The 22,980-nt window shown below is 38.7% G+C and overlaps 1 protein-coding gene across 1 annotated transcript; it reads right to left on the reverse strand.

The window, feature by feature from the left end:
• Positions 1–1,349: 1,349 nt before the first annotated feature.
• LOC137264912 (insoluble matrix shell protein 4-like) lies at positions 1,350–19,969 on the reverse strand. The gene is made up of 3 exons (XM_067800268.1): positions 19,583–19,969; positions 8,668–8,704; positions 1,350–1,777 (listed from the first exon to the last, which is right to left on the reverse strand). The coding sequence occupies exons 1-3, from the start codon at positions 19,967–19,969 to the stop codon at positions 1,350–1,352; spliced, it is 852 nt and encodes a 283-aa protein (XP_067656369.1).
• Between the last annotated feature and the right edge of the window lie 3,011 nt (positions 19,970–22,980).

Here is a 22,980-nt window from a genome sequence, read left to right on the forward strand (position 1 = left end):
AGCGGCGAGCACCCATACTCACCCCTCGGACGATCCTTCTTTTCATTCAAAAGTATACTGTACATGACGCGAACTCTAACATTAAAAATCACATCTCCATATTTCGTTTAATGCGGTGTAACCTCTTTGACGAGATACTGATGTTGTGGCCTTGTCTCAAATAAGCCAGACAGTTGACATACATGGTGACTCAACGACACAGGGAAACCCAGGCATAAACATTACGAGATTAACTCTTACGTAAATAGTCCGAGAGACTTCTAATTACGTACCCTGCAAATTTATATCATACGTATATGTATATCGAGTGTATTGCATTTATCCCTGAATGACTAAAGTTATGAATGCCGTGAAGACGCAGGTAAATTTTTTTCTTCAGGAACCCATGCTCGTCTTTAGAGGCTACCAACAGGACTAAGGCGTTGAACAAACAAACAAAAACAAACAAACGGTGGTTGCACCACTTCTTCGGTTGTATATAGAGAGTCTGATTTACCTTGGTGTGGTATTGTGCTTTTACGAGTGCTTCATTACGAGCCCTTTCGTTTTAAATACACCTTCGTAAATACTTCGAATAATCCGAGGATCGACAAAAAAAACAAATCAATGACTAAATAAGAAGAGACCAACCTTCTACTCCGAGACAGGAGTTCAAAACTAAAACCTTTAACATATGATACATATCATTTTCAAAAGAACTTACATTTATTGAAACATTTTGCATAACAACAGTAATTCTGTTTATTCAACATCGAATGATGTCTTAGTGCCCCCGCCCGTAAAATATACATCATAATCTGTACAAAATAAATGTGCCAAGCGTAGCTGACTGGATTTCCCCCTAATGTATGTTCTTAAATTGTACATCACGGAAAACAGCTAGTTTGGCTCACGTGTACGGTTGGCTTCATTGTATATCACACCTATTAACATTATATCCTAACGACGACACTTGGCTGCATTGTATGCCTGAATGAGTGCATTTAGTTTTACAACACCTTTAGCAATATTCCAGCAATATCACGGCAAGGGGCGAGAGCGGGTTTTACACACTGTAGTCATGTAGGGAATCGAGTCCTGACACCGGTCTTTAACCACTCAGCTCTCCAACAGTCAGAAAACACGGGACTACAAAAATCATGGAAGATCAGAATACATTGTAGATCAAGGAGATATAGGTCACAACTACAAAACAGAGTAAAAATGTTTCTAGTAATGAGAACACATACGCAGTTGACTAAACGAGACAATAAATCTTTAATAAAGCTTGTGTACACATATTCAATAACCCAGCGTAAATGCTCTGGGATCCATATAATATTAACATCTTTTCAAAATTGAGGCATGGTTTACATTAACACTGTTATATCATTGAGCTTCGGCCGCCTGTCGTACTTCAGGCGTTGCCTATAGTAACGATCACGCGCTCTGTAACTGACGTCACTGTTGACCCTGTTGACACTGCCGACGAAGGGGCTGCCATAGTCACTGCCATAATCGTTACCGTAGAGGTTTCCATTGCCGAGGTCGTACACATATAGTGGTATATCGCCATATGCGTTGTCGTTGGAATTGTCAAAGTTGTTGTCATAATTGTTGTCATGGTAACTGTTGTCGTTGTTGTAAAAGTTGCCGAACAAGTTGCTGTTATAATCGTGGGCGTAGTCGTAACGTCCAAGGCGTCGTCTTCTTCTTAAACTTGACTTGATGTAGGCACTTGTTACGGCGACAGTGACGACAAGGAGGAAGAGGTGTGTTAGATGCATCGTTGCTAAGACTGAAACAAAAGTCTTATTAAAGTGAGGACATGTCATGCACAGTGAATTAGTGAGTGAGTGAGATTTTTCGCAGCTTTTGACAATATTCCAGCAATATCACGGCGGCGGACACCAGAAATAGGCTTTACACTTGGTACCCATATGGGGAATCAAACCCGGATCTTCGGAATGACGACGCTGCCCAACCATCCCATTTCTATTGTGATGCTATGTGTAAAAACAAAACCTTGTTCATCAACAAAATGTTTGACTTGATGCAAGTGATCTACGGTGACACAAGCGATATAAACACAAGCTTTGATTTGTTTTTGATAAGGAGATATCGACTGTTTGGGTGCCTCTCAAAGTGTCAACAAACCAAACTCACTGATGTAATAGCTGGAGTCGTCAATATCTTCTTCAAAGAAATTTACTAACAGAACGACTGTAATCTCGGTGTTTTACACCAAATCATATTGCAGATATGTCATCTGCATGCCTGGTTCGAATCGCTAAAAAAGAATGGCGTCTTAGATCAATATTCGCGATATAATATAGGGATTGGTATTTTCCTGCAGAATCACCTATCGCTTTTTCGGTAACAGATACGGTCAGTAGAAATGTCACGCCGAATATTCAATGTATGAAATGTATTTCCCTGCAGCTTTTTTAAAGATATGAAAATCAGTCTTATTGCATTTCGATTCACAGATTAGAAGTGGTCTTCTGAAACTCATGCAGGTGAGTGAGTTCAGTTTTACGCCGCACTCAGCTATATTCCAGCGACATGGCGGTGGTCTGTAAATAATCGAGTCTGGACCAGACAATCCAGTGATCAACAGCATGAGCATCGATCTGCGCAATTGGGAATCGATGACATGTGTCGACCAAGTCAGCGAGGCTGACCACCCGATCCCGTTTGTCGCCTCTTACGACAAGCACACTCGCCTTTTATGGCAAGCATGGGTTGCTGAAGGCCTATTCTACCCCGGGACCTTCACGGGTCGCGACAAACAGAATCGAGTGGTCAGACTAGTTGACACTTGTCATCGTATCCCAGTTACATAAACCGAAGCTCATGCTAATGATCACTGTTTCGTCTGGTTATGACCTGGGCCCACCCGCACAAAGCGTGCAATGATTGTAACTCACATACTCCAACATAAGCATAAGACAGTCGTAGCGCTAAGATCGCTTTGTGCAAGTGGGCCCTGATTATTTACAGGTCGAGGCCACATAGCTGGAATGTTGCTGAGTGCCCCATTAAACAACCAACAAACCAACATTAAGCAACTGTCCTCAAACATATCGTCCACAATACACTGAAAAGTTATTTATATCATGGCTACATCCTGGACAACCACATCACCATGGCACTGGTTATACAATCAAACATGCAATTGAATATGTAGGACACACTAAACTTGCAAGCTTGAGCTGCATACTGAGTACGTCCACAGCATCTTGTGAAATGTTACGTCAGCGTTATGGAGTCATGACAAGCGTACCTGTCACATCGGCCAAATACTTGCACTTGTAACTGATTGTCCCAACGTAGATTCCTCTTTCCATCATCCTTTCACCCCCTTATCCCTTAATCCTTTAATCCCTTCAGACGCAAGAAATAATTACAGGTTGAACCTGTTATTTGCATCTTTTCAAATGAAGACAAATGCTATTTTCACTGTACTATCTCCATTTACTGAGGGCAACTCATTTCAATAAGAACTGAATTATGTTGCAAAGAATAAATATATCTGGTTTCACCAACAGGAACTTCATAATTATAAGAAGGATATTATATTTCAGTATGTTCTCGCCATGGGAACACATGGGAACACGGGTGGTTGTGTAAGGTAACTTGCGTCTTAAAGACTGATTGTTAGAGGGGTTGTTAGATAAGTTATAGAATACACAAACATGTATCCGGTTGATATTGGAGAAAACACAACATGATGCAGGTTTTAGATATTTCCTACTATAGTGAAAGTGGCGAAAGCACCGAGCACGCGTATATTGCCAAATGATTACAGATAGATAAACGTCGATTTTCAAAACAACAAGGGAGGTAAATGTGAACATGAATTGCGGTGAGTGGGTGAGTTTTATACGTTCTCGGTATGCCTTGGTATAAAAGCATTAAACTAAGAACATGTGTTTAACTCAAAATACCAGGGCAAACAGATGTGAAAGAGTCATTTAGGGTAATATTTCCTCATAATTTCAAATTAAATGTGCCATAGTGAAACACCCAATTAAATAGTCATTAATGTGCACGGCATCTACGTTCTTCCCAACATCGCTAAGTCTGTCGTTACAGTAACAGAACATTTCCAGCTAATCAAAATTAGCTTTACCCTTCCTTGTCCTGTAACTGTATAAAGGAGGAATCCAGTAGTCACTATAAACGTGTGTCCACATTTCATGCATACACACATATCGCTTACACATGTTTGTTTCTGGACATTATAGCAGTGATAATACACATATTGTTATCCGTGTAAATTACTTAGTGTCACTTTCCACTATGACAATCCAAGAATACATATTCACATTGCCTTACAGTTACTGCAAAAGTACAGCTAAAGTGACTGTCAAACACATACTCACTTGTAGCTCCAGTCAAAGCGAATAATCCCAAATGATAGCCAGAAGTTCATTCCCCCTTTATACACTTCAAGAGATTCTGGATGTTGAGTGATGGGGTCACCGTTGCATTACTTACCTCTGAACTGTCCGTTATGCAACGACCAAGAATACATTCTTCTACACATTTTGATGTCTGATCCCTTGATTAGGAAGATATAATCTCACATTAAACCGGACAGTCACTGTTGGCTGAATATGTATTTACACTGCCGCTCAGTTGGAGGATTAACTCTGATGCATTTTGTCCACACTGACTTCTTTCACTGAGGACACTCGTGACAGAAAACTAAATGCATATACATTTACATGTGTTCCTATGGAACATATGTTACATATACGTTCTGACTGAGAGACATGAAGTAAATGAATCTGTATGATCGATTTCATTCTTTCAAGGTATACATTAGTAACGTATTTTGGACGGTTTTGAGAAAGGTTTTTTGGTTCAGTTCCTGTTGCACCAAAATGGTAGGTGGTAATATTGCTGATAATCTATATTCTCCAATATCAGTTGATGAGGTGCTTAAAGGCAATCGACAAACTTAAATGTTCTAAGTCAACTGGTGGTGACAAGATAAAAATTATTGCAACAAGCACTCGTGATGTTTTTGTCCTTTTTGTCCTCTTTTCAATATTTTATTTGATAAAGGTAAAATATTTCTAGCACAGTGGTGTGTAGGTGTAATAGTTGAGAGGTGAGATCAATGAAGTCTCTAATTACAGAGGTCTTACGGTACTCAGCGTTTTCAGTAAATATTATACACACACACACACACACACACACACAATTTACAGTATGGCTTGTCTTGCACACTATTTCACAAAGGATTCTATGTAAGGAAGGCAAATTATACGCTTTATTGTTCACTTCTCAAAAACTTTTGATCTGGTTTCGATAAGTCAAAATTATTGTCGATATTGAATAGAAAGGGCGTGTCTCCAAAATATTGAAAAACATAAGTCCATTTATGAATGTGTCGAGTCATATGCTAAATCTAACAATTCTTTCTAGAAATGTGTCAGTGTAGCATTGGGGTGCGACAAGGTGGTGTCCTTAGTCCCGTCTTGTTTTCATAATTACAAAATTACTTTGTTGATATTATTGAATCTGCTTGTTATCCTGGTATTCAGTTGCATCCTGAGTAGATGCAATTGTTCCTCATTTTGTTTGCCGAAGATGTTATTCTTCTCCCGGATAATGTACAGAGGAAGCTGTCTAAACCGCCACTCATCAGGACTGATGACACAATACCGTTTAGACAGCGTGCTCGATTGTAGAGCTGACACGGTTACCTACGACTAGAACTGAGCCAGTTTTGTTACTCTCGGATACATTGCCGTTTCACGTGGTTCTCTCAGTTACTGCACACCTTGACAATAAAATGCGTCAACTTCATCACTGCGTGTACAAGTATATCCATACTGAACTGAGATAATATTGTCTTGGTCGGCAGCTATGTAGTTTCAACGCAGGATTAATTGGTGACAATACACATCTGTCCGACACGCACCGGATAAGACAGCGCTCATTACTATATACACAATAAATCGAGAAGCTCATTCCATGCCTAGATCAGGAATTGACAATTGCTTTTTGCAGAGCTTTTAAATGATGATAAGTGTACACGTTACCGGCGGGATTGAGAATTTATGCAGGTGCTGACAACTTGTCACAATGGACATGCTTTTTGTTTATGTCGGATCATATGGTTTACAAAGCACATCAATGTTCAAGAATAGCGTTGTGTTGATTACAATCTCAATGTTGCCTCAGACAAATCTCAAACTGTGGTGTTTAGAAAGAGTGAGGAGCTTTCTAAATGAGAAAATGGTTTCAGCATAACCGATTGTGTAGCTTCTTATAGATATCTAGTGGTTAAAGCGTTCGCTCATCCCTCCGAAGTCCCGGGTTTCATTCTCCACATGGGGTATGATGTGTGAAGCCCATTTCTGGTATTTCCCGCCGTGCTTTTGCCCGCATATTCCTAAAAGCGGAGTAAAACAATATCACTCACTCATGTATTCTTTCTGCGCCTACCCCAGTCTACTTGTGACTGAGGATATGATATGTCAGATTTCTATCCCTATGCTCATGTACTCAACTATTCAAGTCAAAGAGGGACAGAAAAGGTGACGCCAAGGCGGCGAATTCTAAGGGTTCAAGTGTCAAATACACAAACACATTGTTTATTGTATTGTTTAAGTACCCAAATACTTTATCAACCCTTGATATCTGACAGCTGAGATATTGAGATGTTCATTTCAACTGCTGATGAATTGTGCTCTGTAGATACTGAATGTTTAAGTGCCAAGACCGGAGACATATTTCCTTGTTGAACGGCTGACCCTCGACTGACCGATGTCCGTCCCAAAGTTTGCGTCGCATGATATGCAGTAGTTTGTTAGGTTGAAGCAAGCAATATACAAGTAGTAAACCAGTTTTAGAATGGTTTATAACAGATATCCACGTTGAAATATTATGTCTCATCTGAAATGTTGTAGCTTTGCGGCAGGTTTTTCTGTTCACCTTTGACCAAATAATATATATTCACATAACAATGCCACATTTATTTACAAATGATGATTACGACCACCCCTCAGTGACTACAGCGCAATGTCAAATGCTCAATGGAGAGAGATTGTGAATAATCTATCTTTGTGTGTTGTTTAACGCCGCACTCAGTATTATACCAGCTGTTCGGCGGCGATCTACAAATATTCGAGACTGGACCAGACAATCCATTCATGAAGATCATAAAAATCGCATTTCTGATATGAAAATCAGCGAGTGTGACCACCCAATCCCATTAGTCACCTCTTAGATTGGGTTGCTGAAGACAAATTCTAACCACGATCCTTACGGATCAATAGTCTATCTACGCCGGTACAATCGGTCTATTCCGGTCCAGTGTGTCGTCACCAGTATTTGTTTTCAGTAAATGATTCCAATATGGTTTAGTTAGACACTGAACGGGTCAGTGCTTCACTCGGTTTGCTCAAACTCCTGATGACACAATATGTTGTTACTCTCGAGATCGTACGCTGTATCGCAGTATAAAGGCAGCTGTAATAAACGCTTAACCTCTGATTGAAAAGAGAATAATTGAGCTGTATAATATATGTCTCACACATGCAGCTTAACATACATCCGGTATACGGGTGGTATGGCAGCCTATTGGTTACAGTGTCCACTCGTCACACTGAAGACCCGAGTTCGATTCCCAACATGGGTACAATGAATGAAGCCCGTTATTGGCAACCTCGCTATGATATCGCTGGATTAATAATAAAAACCACGTGAAACCATACTTACTCACTCATCCGGTCGAAGGAATAGCTGTCATCCATCCTCGAGGAACATAAACACTATATCAAATTCATGGGTTTTAGCTTTTGTTACTACCGGGTACCCATTCAATAAGCTAAAGAGTGGCATTTATTTTATCTGTGATTCGATGCTAGGCAGGATCGACTCCCAGGAAAGAGAAGTGAAACTGGCTGAAGGGGGCGATACAGACACATTGGCCGTCGGCAGGATTCGGTGATGTCACCTTGTATGTGAGGGACCACGTTCACAGTAGTTATTGCCTAACGTCAATTGTATTAATCTTTGTTGGATAATGTTATGACAACAGCGACAGGTTGCATCTGACTTATGACACATTCCTGGAAAGTCACATGTAAATCACTGTATTTATGAAACATAATTATTTTGAAAGTGCTGTTAGAGAGTGAGTGAGGTTTTACGCCGCTTTTAGCAATATTTGTACATCAATATTAAGGCGGGGGACACCAGTAATGGGCTTCACACATTCGATCCACGTGAGTATTCAGTGTGACGAGCGGACGCTGTAACCATTAGGCTACTCTACCACACCTGAAAGTACTATGTATGCTTTCTACTCTGAGTTGGTCTTGATAAGCTATGTTCTCCTTCATCACTGATGCAGTTTTATCATTGAAGAACAACAATAGGAAATTTATTCAAAGTTATGCTGAAACAAAATCCGGTCTATTCCAGCCTACGAAAAACGATTACACATTAAAACTGCCTTAAAAGTGTAAAAATAATTGGCAATATTACCAAGAGCTTTAGAGAGCATCTATATATATATGGAGGTCGAGACAAGTGATGAGTCGATAAAAAACACAGTGCTATCACGACAAATCCACTAAGGCTTCGTGTTACAATGAGGGCTGAAATATTCTCAACCTCCTGACACTAAAGGTCGTGCAGTACACCCTTATTTAACTAACTAACCTTTGCCAATATCATGGTACGACACTTGTTTCCCTTGCTACAAATCAAGATTACAGGTTTCAACAGCATAAAATGGCTTAGATATACTCTATTTATCAAACTGGACACAGTTTGCTCCAGTTCCAAATGATTTCATACTCAACATGGGTTCCTCATCACCAGTGATGTCTACGCACTCCAGCGTATTTCACTTGTGGGTTGTTAGAGGATACAGTTACCCGTGAAGTTCAGGGTGCGAATTAATCTTCAGCAACCTTTGCTTGTCGCAAGAGACTCTGGCGGGATAAGGAGGTCAGGCTTTGCTGACACGTTTGGCACATGCCATAGTTTAAAACTAATTCACTCTCACATACGTCAACGTACACCTCAAAACCTTCAACCCACACTTTGCACGTCTCATTGTAGACAGTGGGTTCGACAAGGACATATGCTATCACTCCTTATGTTCTCCCCGTCCCCTTAATACCGTAACCTGATAGCAATGTGAGAGATTTGTGTTCCCTCACTTTATCATTGCGTTATCCGTCACAACATACCGATAATTGTTGATCCGAGATCCTTCGAACTAGAAAGGTAAAATACTTGCATGTAGACATGCATGGTGAAGGATTTTATGAAAGATAAAAATAAATATTGCACCAATTTGAAAATTATTTTATGTTTCGATGTCATCTAATGTTGAAAAGGACTCTGGCCACTTATGGCCATTTTAGAAGTTGCGTTGATGAAGAAGACAATTTTTAGGATATGCAACTTGCTTTATAATGACGTTACAATCTATGTCGAAACGTCGTCATCATAGAAAGGTGCATATCAATCAGAATTGTCATTATTATTCGTCAACTTGGCTGTAGTAGACGTCGACGTGCTGTACTATGCTGTGCTGAACTGTGTTTCTCAATCATTCGCAGGACATCAACCCTCATAATCCTGGTATTCATCACGTCTCTCTTACGCAGTCCTAATTCATGTTAGGTCACGTGGTGGGAGGAGACTCTCCTACGTCTGGCAATGATATTACAATACTAAGGTATTTGTCTGCAGTAAACACACACGGGTTTGTATGCTGATCGCAGACATAGTATGCTGATGGTTTGATCCCTCGCTCTGACAATATAGACTCTAAGCCAGGAACGCACTCAACTAAAATCTGTACTTAGTTTAGGAAGTGTATATGTAATCTTAAATATAGCATTTGCTACATTTGTCCTCTTTCAAAAAGACATTGCTCATTTATATGATTGGCTGTTCCCCTCAAAAGTAAGATAGGTGAGTTCTCCGAGTCTCCCACGGTTGATCACTAGTTATGCATCATCCCATTACAATGTATAAGGACCATGGTCATCGTTCTGATAGCCATAGCCACTTCCATAGATACTGCAGCCTGTCTCCTTGTAGACAGGTATTGAACGTTGCCACTTCAGCCCCAACAGATACATAAATTTACTAATTTAAAACTAATACCGTTAGCTGCATTTACGTAATTTCTGTCTGGTTACACTTTTATTTATTTATTTATTTATTTATTTATTTATTTATTTATTTATTTATTTATTTATTTATTTATTTATTTATTTTATTTTATTTTATTACTGAAGCTGTTCAGATTTATTTGCAAAACACATTTTGTGATATCTAGCAACCATTCAGAATTTAAAAAGTTAAATATTTTATGAAACAATGGGAATGTAAAAGCATAACAAATTTCAGTGCATTGTGCCACGGACTTGAACACGTCATCCCGAATGAGAACAAATAGTGTTGCATGTTAAACTGAACATTCCACCAATCATGTTAAACTGAACATTCCACCAATCATGTTAAACTGAACATTCCACCAATCATGTTAAACTGAACATTACACCAATCACGTTAAACTGAACATTCCACCAATCATGTTAAACTGAACATTCCACCAATCATGTTAAACTGAACATTCCACCAATCATGTTAAACTGAACATTACACCAATCATGATGAACTGAACATTACACCAATCATGTTAAGCTGAACATTACACCAATCATGTTAAACTGAAGATTACACCGATCATGTTAAACTGAACATTACACCAATCATGTTAAACTGAACATTACACCAATCATGTTAAACTGAACATTACACCGATCATGTTAAACTGAACATTACACCGATCATGTTAAACTGAACATTACACCGATCATGTTAAACTGAACATTACACCAATCATGTTAAACTGAACATTACACCAATCATGTTAAGCCGACCATTACACCAATCATGTTAAACTGAACATTACACCAATCATGTTAAACTGAACATTACACCAATCATGTTAAACTGAACATTACACCAATCATGTTAAACTGAACATTACACCGATCATGGTAAACTGAACATTACACCAATCATGTTAAACTGAACATTACACCAATCATGTTAAACTGAACATTACACCAATCATGTTAAAAAGAACATTACACCAATCATGTTAAACTGAACATTACACCAATCATGTTAAACTGAACATTACACCGATCATGTTAAACTGAACATTACACCAATCATGGTAAACTGAACATTACACCAATAATGTTAAGCCGAACATTACACCAATCATGTTAAACTGAACATTACAACAATCATGTTAAACTGAACATTACACCAATCATGTTAAACTGAACATTACACCAATCATGTTAAACTGAAGATTACACCGATCATGTTAAACTGAACATTACACCAATCATGTTAAGCCGAACATTACACCAATCATGTTAAACTGAACATTACACAATCATGATAAACTGAACATTACACTAATCGTGATAAACAGAACATTACACCAATCACGTTAAACTGAACATTACACCAATCATGATAAACTGAACATTACACCAATCATGTTAAAAAGAACATTACACCAATCATGTTAAACTGAACATTACACCGATCATGTTAAACTGAACATTACACCAATCATGTTAAACTGAACATTACTCCGATCATGTTAAACTGAACATTACACCAATCATGTTAAGCCGAACATTACACCAATCATGTTAAACTGAACATTACACCAATCATGTTAAACTGAACATTACACCAATCATGTTAAACTGAACATTACACCGATCATAGTAAACTGAACATTACACCAATCGTGATAAACAGAACATTACACCAATCATGTTAAACTGAACATTACACCAATCATGATAAACTGAACATTACACCAATCATGTTAAAAAGAACATTACACCAATCATGTTAAACTGAACATTACACCGATCATGGTAAACTGAACATTACACCAATCATGTTAAACTGAACATTACACCAATCATGTTAAACTGAACATTACACCGATCATGTTAAGCCGAACATTACACCAATCATGTTAAACTGAACATTACACCGATCATGTTAAACTGAACATTACACCGATCATGGTAAACTGAACATTACACCAATCATGTTAAACTGAACATTACACAATCATGATAAACTGAACATTACACCAATCATGATAAACAGAACATTACACCAATCATGTTAAGCCGAACATTACACTAATCATGTTAAACTGAACATTACACCGATCATGTTAAACTGAACATTACACCGATCATGGTAAACTGAACATTACACCAATCATGTTAAACTGAACATTACACCAATCATGTTAAACTGAACATTACACCAATCATGTTAAACTGAACATTACACCGATCATGTTAAACTGAACATTACACCAATCATGTTAAACTGAACATTACACAATCATGATAAACTGAACATTACACTAATCATGTTAAACAGAACATTACACCAATCATGTTAAACTGAACATTACACCAATCATGTTAAACTGAACATTACACCGATCATGTTAAGCCGAACATTACACCAATCATGTTAAACAGAACATTACACCAATCATGTTAAACTGAACATTACACCAATCATGTTAAACTGAACATTACAACAATCATGTTAAACTGAACATTACACCAATCATGTTAAACTGAACATTACACCAATCATGTTAAACTGAACATTACACCAATCATGTTAAACTGAACATTACAACAATCATGTTAAACTGAACATTACACCAATCATGTTAAACTGAACATTACACCAATCATGTTAAACTGAACATTACTCCGATCATGTTAAACTGAACATTACACCAATCATGTTAAGCCGAACATTACACCAATCATGTTAAACTGAACATTACACCAATCATGTTAAACTGAACATTACACCAATCATGTTAAACTGACCATTACACCAATCATGTTAAACTGAACATTACACCAATCGTGATAAACAGAACATTACACCAATCATGTTAAACCGAACATTACACCAATCATGATAAACTGAACATTACACCAATCATGTTAAGCCGAACATTACACTAATCATGTTAAACTGAACATTACACCAATCATGTTAAACTGAACATTACACCAATCATGTTAAACTGAACATTACACCAATCATGATAAACTGAACATTACACCAATCATGTTAAGCCGAACATTACACTAATCATGTTAAACTGAACATTACACCGATCATGTTAAACTGAACATTACACCGATCATGTTAAACTGAACATTACACCGATCATGTTAAACGAACATTACACCAATCATGTTAAAAAGAACATTACACCAATCATGTTAAACTGAAGATTACACCGATCATAGTAAGCTGAACATTACACCAATCATGTTAAACTGAACATTACAAAATCATGTTAAACTGAACATTACACTAATCATGTTAAACAGAACATTACACCAATCATGTTAAACTGAACATTACACCAATCATGTTAAACTGACCATTACACCGATCATGTTAAGCCGAACATTACACCAATCATGTTAAACTGAACATTACACCGATCATGTTAAACTGAACATTACACCAACCATGTTAAACTGAACATTAAACTTGTCTAGTTTTTTCTTACTATTGTTAAAACGGAAGAGTAGATTCAGATACACGATTCCTTCGAGCTAGCGTTTTGGCAGTACGGATCTGTGAGTTTTCCAAGGCACCAAAGACTGGTGCCCCTACAATCAAGCAATGAACGGGAATACTTTTACGGACAGGCAACTTCAATATTGTAATGAATGCGATTTCGGGGTAGATTCTAACACCGAATGATAGTTCGTTGTCATCATTTTACGCTTTTAATTATATGACAACTATTACAATGAGAGGAACAAACTTTTTGTCTAGATTTGTATGAGGGCATGCTACTGACAGAAACTGATTGTTTTATATAGCAACGGAAAAATTGAGAAAGTGACACTTACATCAATATACAGCTCCTCGTTGTAGCTGACGTATAACACAATCACGACGTAGAAAATACACTTCATATTCATTTACAAAACACATTATATGGTAGAAACCATTCCAAATAAGTTAATAATTTAAATAGATATTTTACTGAGCAATTTCTGCGTAAAAATCAAAACCAAATTTCAATGTATTGTGCCTTGGAATCGAACGCGTCATCCTGAAACGACAACAAAATAGTATTGCAAGTTAAACTGAACTTTACTTCAATCTATTTACTTGTGAATAAGCGTATTCTGGTTTTCATACTATTGTGCAAGCGGATGAGTAGATACAGAGCACACGATGCTTTCATGCTAAGTTTATAAATTGACAAGATGAACTTTTAATCGTTGGTTTCCACGAAACAAACTTTCACTATACCCTTTCAATCATCAACATTAAAAAATATACTCATGTAGCTTTAGGGTTGGGTGTCAATTGTCTGTAAGTGATCTCCTATGCTGAGTAAAAAGAGCTTTAGCCATACGTTTTTCTTAACTGGATTAACTAACAGAGTTAACTTCGATGAGGTGGTGAGCAGAATAACACGAGTTTTAAAAGGAAAAGGGTCGTCTGAACTCCGTGGTTTACCCAACAATGCGAGACATGAGACATTAAGGATTCACGTGCGTGAATCAAGAACTCAACACAACTGTAAACGTCTACATGTGCCATAATGGAATACTGCACGGCTTTACAAGTCAACAAACAAAGGAGCTTTCCTCACTAGGATTTCAAGACAACGTATGCTTAGTCAGAACAGGCTATGACAATGGACAAGTCCTGCAAATTGCTTTCCTATATAGTTATGAGACAATCGTTTTGATTGACACAATTTCGGTCACAGTCATCGTTTTACCGAGCAACGTACGCGTCAGTGCTGCACATAATCCTCATTACTTAATGAGATACAGAGGAAACATATCCCGTTACTCCATACGCTGGTCCAGACAGTATAATGTTAAATGATTTCGACACGAGTACATACGATTCCAGAACACTTTAAAGGACCATGGATGGACAGCTAATGCGGGGTCTGAAATGAAAATAAAGTTGCATATGAGAAAGGATTAATGTACTGGCGTTTCTATTCTTGTGGTACTTACGGATATCTGCTGGAAAGAATAGAAACAGTTCTTATCTTATGAATGCTTCTTCTTTTTAAATGAAGAAACTCCTTCTCTAACATCTGCATCTATCAAGTGCTTGATCCTTTAGGTGTGTTACCACTCTTGAGCATGGTGAAAAAAGGTTGTCCGCCACTGACTTAATGAGGCATCTCCCATTTCTCCAATTCTCATGGCATAACGAGCAAGTAATGTTAGTGAAGTGTAAAGAAGAGGAAACCTGTCGGAAAAGGGGGGAGGGGGGTATTGGGAAGTACGAAAGATTGTTTACCGAGAGAAAATGAAACCCGCAAGAATAGGAGACAGACCTATACTTGTAATTAGTGGTATGTTAAACAAACGTTACTGGGTGACAGAAACAGAAAGCTGCAGTAAAATCATTCATAACTTGCTGGACCAAAGAATCGATGAAAGATAGCTTCATTCATGGTTCAGACATGGAGTGATTATATTTTGCAAGAGGCCTGTTGGACTGGGCGAACCGATACCAAAAATCTTCAATCATGGTTCAGACACTGAGTTACCACACTCAGAAAGAAGCCTGTTAGATCAGCCTATAGGTTCATCAACGGCATTGATGCAAATATCTACGTTGATGAGAAACATAGCTACAAATACCGACGATATTCTAAATTGTACGTGATACATCTGCTACCAAGACGATACGTTCTTATTCGCAAAAGATACTTTCACCCCAATACATGCTATTGTTAGTGACACTGCGGCATTGTGCTGTGAAGTTACGACCCCAGGGCGTAGAGTTTCGAAGCTCTCTTAGTCGTAAGTCAATGTTAAGGTATGGCACTTGCGACTATCTTAGCGCAAAGAGAGCTTCGAAGATCTAGGCCAAGATGGATATACTTACACACATGTTAGATATAGTTTATTGCTGTTTGGAAGTATGCTGACCGTTATTTTCATTTGGTCTTTTCTGTATTTTACCACTGAAACTATATCAACGTAACGATATTAAAATACATTCAGTTCAGTTAACACGCCCTGCACATCTCTATTCACTGTAGCCTCCTTAACAGAACAATGTAGGGAGCATCGAAGTATGTGAAGCTCTAGTTCGAGAAAAGTTATGGGTCGATGTATCAAATAATGTTTCAAAGACAAATCCGCTAAAAAGACGTCGGATTCCACGTAAGGGCTGCAATGGTCTCATCCTCCTGACAATACATGTCGACCAGTACATTCTTGAAGGTTTGCACGTATCAAGCACGATACAGAAGACGGAAGCATGTTTCAGCAGGCACAAAATGTACTTGGTGTTCTCTGTTAGTCAACCTGGTGGACACAGAAACCACGTTCCAACTAATTTCTTACTCTACATGGGCTCCCTCATCACCAGTGGTATCCATGCACTCCAGCATAGATTACTTGCTATGTAGAGTATACAGTCGCCCATGAAGTTCCGGGTTAATAAATCTTCAGCAACCCTTGATTGTCGTAAGAAGCGACTGGTGGGATCGGGTGATCAGCTCGCGAACTAGCTTGACACATGACATCGTAGAAAACTAATTAACAGTCACATTCATCAATGTATACCGTCACAACTCTACAACCAACGCCTTGAACTTCTCATCGTAAAAACTGTGTTCGACAAAGACATATCCTATCACTACTGATATTTTGACCGTCCCTATGCAATACAGTAACCTCTCATAGCAATTATTTGTGTTCCCTCACTTTGTCGAAGCCCTTCCTTACTGTAATGATGAGTGCTTCTCAACAATGGCAGACCGATAATTGTTGAAAAGGGATCCTACGAATCTAAACGATGTGCTACGCGTGGTGAAGGATATTAGGAAGTACCAAAGATTCTACCCATTTGAAAACTGTTTGCTTGGTTTCAGGGCTATCTAGAAATGAGAAGGACATTGCATGCTCATCCTTCGGTGCGACCCGTGAAGATCCCGGGGTAGAGTAGGCCTTCAGCAACCCACGCTTGCCATAAACGGCGACTATGCTTGTCGTAAGAGGCGACTAAAGGGATCGGGTGGTCAGCCTCGCTGACTTTGTCGACACATGTGATCGATTCCCAATTGTGCAGATCGATGCTCATGTTGTTGAACACTTGATTGTCTGGTCCAGACTTTATTATTTACCGACCGCCGCCATATAGCTGGAATATTTCTGACTGTCTTTGAAGGGCATTTAGAAGTGAAATGCATAAGAATGAAGATTTTATGGATATCAACTTCTTTATGTGAGAACACAACGTTTCGGAGTTAATGCTTACTCCTTCATCACCTGATGAACTTCTTTATGTGAGAACACAACGTTTCGGAGTTAATGCTTACTCCTTCATCACCTGATGAACTTCTTTATGTGAGAACACAACGTTTCGGAGTTAATGCTTACTCCTTCATCACCTGATCAACTTCTCTATGTGAGAACACAACGTTTCGGAGTTAATGCTTACTCCTTCATCACCTGATCAACTTCTCTATGTGAGAACACAACGTTTCGGAGTTAATGCTTACTCCTTCATCACCTGATCAACTTCTCTATGTGAGAACACAACGTTTCGGAGTTAATGCTTACTCCTTCATCTTCATTCTTATTTCTGACTGGGGCGTAAAACTAAACTCACTCACTCACTATCCTACGTTGCTGCTCATTCCTTTGACGGGCGTCAACCCTTATAATCCCGGTATTTATTGCGTCTCTCTTGGCCAAACCTAATCCGTGTTAGGTCGCGTGTTGACACGAGACTTCCCTACGTTTGGTAATCTATAACAATATTTCATAAGGTATTTGGTTGCAGTGATAACACACGGGTTTTCATTGCTGATCACTGACATCGTGTGCTGGTGGTTTGGCACCGCACTCTGAAAGTGAAGGTTTTAATCCCGGATATGGGACATACTAGAAATCTGAAGTTTGCAGAAAATATGTAACCCTAAATATCGCATGTGTACATGTTCCGTCAGATACCTCGTGTCTCATATGACTGCTGCCAGGGTGTTGTATATTTTAATCTGTCCTGTCTGTGTGTTTATATGTCTGTAAACCGCCTGACACATTAATGACATCTTTATTTAATTACTTACCCACACTTGTTATTAAAATACGCGGGGACAACATTCATGAATATTTTGTTACTCTTTACAGACCATAGTCATATAGCTGGAATAATGCTGAGTGTGGCCTAAAACTACACTCACTCACTCGCCCTTGACAAGGAAACGGAATCTGTTTGTGAGGACAGTCAAGATTGGGTATTATCCTACACTGATGCGCCTAATGTCCTGTCAAGATCACGATATTTGTACTTCGAGTTTGACCTGCGGAAACTGGAGAATAACAACAAATCAAATAACGAGAAATCAGTGTACAATACATTCAGACAACGGTCTTTTAAAGCTAACATTTAATGACAGGCATTAAAGATCTTTCAGTTCTTCACTGTAAAAAGGTTTCGTGGACCGTTGGTCCTGCTCTCGATCACTAGTTTTGTAAAGTCTTGAATATAACATTGTACAATTGATCTTTGTCTTGTTCCGGTAGTCGTAGCCATTGTTATGGATACAACAGGTTACCCTAGTACACAGGTACTGAACCTGAGTATGAGCACTCTTTTGGGGTGCCAATGTCTGAAGTCTATTTCTGGTGTTCCCATTGCTGAATATTGCTGGAATATTGCTAATCAAATCGATGGACATCATAATTGCTTAACACTTTCTAATATTGGGAAGAGTAGGCGTGACAATCGAGCATTTTAATCCCCCCTATTTTCCGATGAACGTCACGTGATGGTGGTTCAGTAATGAACTGATGGAAGCTACATCTTTACCGTTTGACGGCAGATCCTCGTTGTAGCTGACGTATAACAGAATACCGATGTAGAAAATACAACAGTGTGCCGAAGTTGTTCATATTTATTTGCATAACACATTGTATGGTAGAAACCATTCCAAATAAGGTCATAATTTAAGTAAATAATTTATTGAACAATGACTACGTAATAAAACCAAATTTCAATGTATTGTGCCTTGGAATCGAACACGTCATCCTGAAACGAGAACAAAATAGTGTTGCATATTAAACTGAACTTTACATCAATCTATCCGCTTGCAAATAAGCCTGTTCTGGCTTTCATACTATTGTCCCAACGGATGAGAAGATTCACAGCACAAGATGGTTTCAAGCTAAAGTTTTTGTGATTGACATTATGAAAAAAAACCGGGCTGACACATTAATGTTGCAAAAAGGGTGCTTAAGCCCTCAGTAGTATCTAAGTATGAAGTTTAGCAACTATTAATCTTTGGCTTACATTGATAAATTCAAGCAATTTTTCCGTTCCATCATTTTACACACTTTAAAATCATCATCAAACCATTTACAGTGTAATGAACAAACGTTTACATCTTGATATGAATGAGGAATATTTGTTTAGGATACTTACATCGATATACAGTTATGTCATTTACCGAAGGTCGCTTGGAATACGAGGACGAGCGTCCACCATAATGACGACCACCTGCACGTCTCAAGTTGTAATTGAGGTAATCGATGTTTCTGTAGCCGTTGCGACCATTGCTGTAAAAGTTGCGGTGGACAAAGTTGTTGACATTGCCGTAGTTGTTTCTGTAACCATTACTGGTGAAATATTCGGAGTCGATGTCGCTTCTTTCGTGAATATTGTCATAGTTATTGTCGTCAATGTTTTTGTAGTTGTCATTGTACATATTGTAGAGGCTGTAACTGTTGGCAAAGCGTTGACCACGTCTCCTTCGCAAGAAGCTGGACCTTCTGAATGCACACTCTGCAGCAACGGTGACCACAAGGATCAAGAAGAGTTGTTTCAGAAACATCATTTTGGAAACTGAAATATATTATGAAGATTGTAAGATATGATTGCATGTTGTTTAACCCACTCTCAGCAGAGTTAGAGTTTCAGATATATGGCAGCGGTCTGTAAAGCCTGGAGTCTCGACTAGACAATCCAGTGATCAACAGATCGAGAATACCTGTCTATCTACACAGTTAGGATACGATGACATATATCAACCGAGTGAACTAACCTGACCACCCGATTCCGTTTGTTGCCTCCTGCGACACGCGTGGGTACTGACGACGCGGAAGGTCTCAGGATGAAGGTGTAGAGGACATGTTAGAAAATACAGTTTCTGGGAGTTAAACTGTTACGAGATATACATTTTGGGCATGTTTTATTTATCCTATTTTACACTTACATATTTCGAGGCACGTATTATATTTAACATGAGGCCTTTGTTGAAAATGAATAATAATATTTTTCTTTTGTGATTTTTTGCCAACCATAATATGTGTTTAAATTCAAACAAAAGTCTTTTGGTAGCCCTTGTCGTAATATCACAGCAGTATTGTTAAAGGCGGTGTATACCCGACTTACGTATTCATGTAAAGATGCAGGACCAAATCAAGTTATACCGCAATATGTGGCCCTGAAGGTCCATTCATGACAACCCTGCCGTGAGCCATGCCACGGACTCGTCACCCAATCATATGACAATCATTACTTACGCATGTTTGTTGTGGCCTGTACAATTCAATACAATGACGTGATTTTAGTAAAACATGTTAGGTCATATCATAAGAACTCCGTGATGTAGCTGGAATATCGATTATCGTTGTTATACAATCTTCGGTCTCTCAAGTTTCTGAAGACATGCGCATGGATATATTTATAGTCCAACCGATGTATTGGAGTCTAACTCGAAAATTGAGAAACATAAAGAAGTCCGTGCAATGCTGATCATAATCAAAACAACATCAACTCTTTGAGGTTTTTGCAGTTTTTGTAATAAATAGTGAACCGCAGGGAACACCAGAAATGTGCTTCACACATTGTACCCACGTGGGGAATCGAACCCGGGCTCTCGGACAAGCAAACGCTTTAAGCACCAGGTTACCCCCCACCGCACCTCTTTCATAAGATTATGTTAAACCAAACAAAGTGTACGACTGGGTATATAACACAGATGATGGTGTAACGTGCAGTCTTTCAATACTCAAGATCTGAACATTACTATGATGTAGAAGTTAGGCCGAGGAGCTGGTCATTAGAGAGTTTGGATTCTTAAGCCATGACGTTTCTTTACTGGATTAATCAAATGAAGTAACTTCGTTCACGTTTAAAGTAGAATAACAAGAGTTTGTCTCCTGGAATATTCGAGTAACCAACTATTGGATGACTAACAAAACACAACTCTTAAAGTCTACATGTGCCATAATGGAATACTGCAAGGCTCTTCAGACAACAAACAAAAGAGTTTTCCTCAATGGAATTTCAAGACAAGAAACATTTACTTACTTTAGTCAGAACAGGATATGACAATGGACAGGTCTTGCAAGTTGCTTTCCTATATATATAGTTATGAGACAATCGTTTTGATTGACACAATTACGGTCACTGTCGTCTTTTCACCAAGCAACGTCAGTGCTGCACATAATCCTCATTACTTAATGAGATACAGAGGAAACATATCCTGTTACTCCATACGCTGGTCCAGACAGTATAATGTTAAATGATTTCGACACGAGTACATATAATTCCCGAACAGTCCTAAATTAAGTGCTCAGGAATAAGGACAGCTAATGCAGAGTCTGAGATGGACAGTAAACGCGATTATGAGGATACACAAGTACATGTAATTGCTGTTCCATTAAACTAGCGGGAAATGTTGTACATGAATGTTAATCCACAACATATTTCACGTATCAACAATTTCAAAATTGACAACAATAAGCAATCGTTATTTATTTTTTTTAAAATTCAGCAATATTTATCCAATAGTACAAAGCTAATACACAGGAGAACTATGTTGTGCTGTGGCTACGATTCTGCATGTTTGATAACTTAACACATCTGTATGATGTTGTTGGTTGATTGGTTTTATTGTTTTAGGCCGACATCGGTCAATAAGAGGCCTATTTGCGTCCAACACATTGACTTGAAGTCATAAGCAATCATAGGTAATTTCGTCACCAAAAGGAATCGTTTAGATACGATAAAAGAAACGACAACACTATTAACTTTAATTTGGATAGATATATACAAATATTGGATAACCACTGCATAGTGTTACGGATTAAAAACCTTAAGAAATCTCTTCCATTTCCAGGATCAAATGACAGAGTGCAAAAAAGGTTTCAAACCACAGCCCTAAATCTGTCTAGGCCATTCGGGAACCTCTCTAGATTACATCAAACACTCTTCAAAAAAAAGAAACGTAACCCCAATATCAAAGAAAATTTGGGGTTATTTAAGTACGTGTAGATACATGAATGAAATATTGTGGAGCAATGCATTGCTATCTTGTCCATATTTCACGAGAATAACTGTCATCAGAGTCATTAAGGCTGTCCACCAGGTTTTATTAAAGTCAATATCTCGTATGTCCACCTCCAACTGCTACCACTGCCCGACTCCTCCTGGGTACCAGTCGTTGGATCTTTGCTTATGGTATCCTTCTCCATTCCTCCTGCAGCATGTGGAACAAATGTTGAATATTTTGTGGTGGATTACGACGTCGACGTACCTGTCTATCGATCTGATCCCAAAGGTGTTCGATTGGGTTTAGATCTGGGGATCTGGAGGGTATTGGTGTTGTTATTGGCCAGGTAGTCCACGGTGGCACGTGCTGTGTGAGGCCTGGCGTTGTCCTGTTGGAAGAGCTGCCGTTGACGGTCAACAAGGTGACGGAGAATCTGGTCGATGTATCGACTGGCCGTCAGATTGCCTTGGACAAACACAAATTCCGATATGCGGGTCTGATGCAGTTAGGAGCACAACGTTCATGACGTCGTCTGTAGACACCGTCTCTACAATCCGGAGAGGAGAGAT

Source organism: Haliotis asinina, chromosome 15, assembly GCF_037392515.1.
Source record: "Haliotis asinina isolate JCU_RB_2024 chromosome 15, JCU_Hal_asi_v2, whole genome shotgun sequence".
NCBI classification, from domain to species: Eukaryota; Metazoa; Mollusca; class Gastropoda; order Lepetellida; family Haliotidae; genus Haliotis; species Haliotis asinina.

Bases quoted from the DNA above. Each gene is read 5' to 3' on its own strand.
- LOC137264912 (XM_067800268.1), bottom strand. From the start codon at position 19,969: ATGATGTTTCTGAAACAACTCTTCTTGATCCTTGTGGTCACCGTTGCT. The intron at 8,705-19,582 runs GTAAATGACATA...CTTGATTTGTAG, and splicing joins CGTATTCCAAGCGACCTTCG to CAAGGGAAACAAGTGTCGTA. The intron at 1,778-8,667 runs GTTAGTTAGTTA...CTTTTGTTTCAG, and splicing joins GTACCATGATATTGGCAAAG to TCTTAGCAACGATGCATCTA.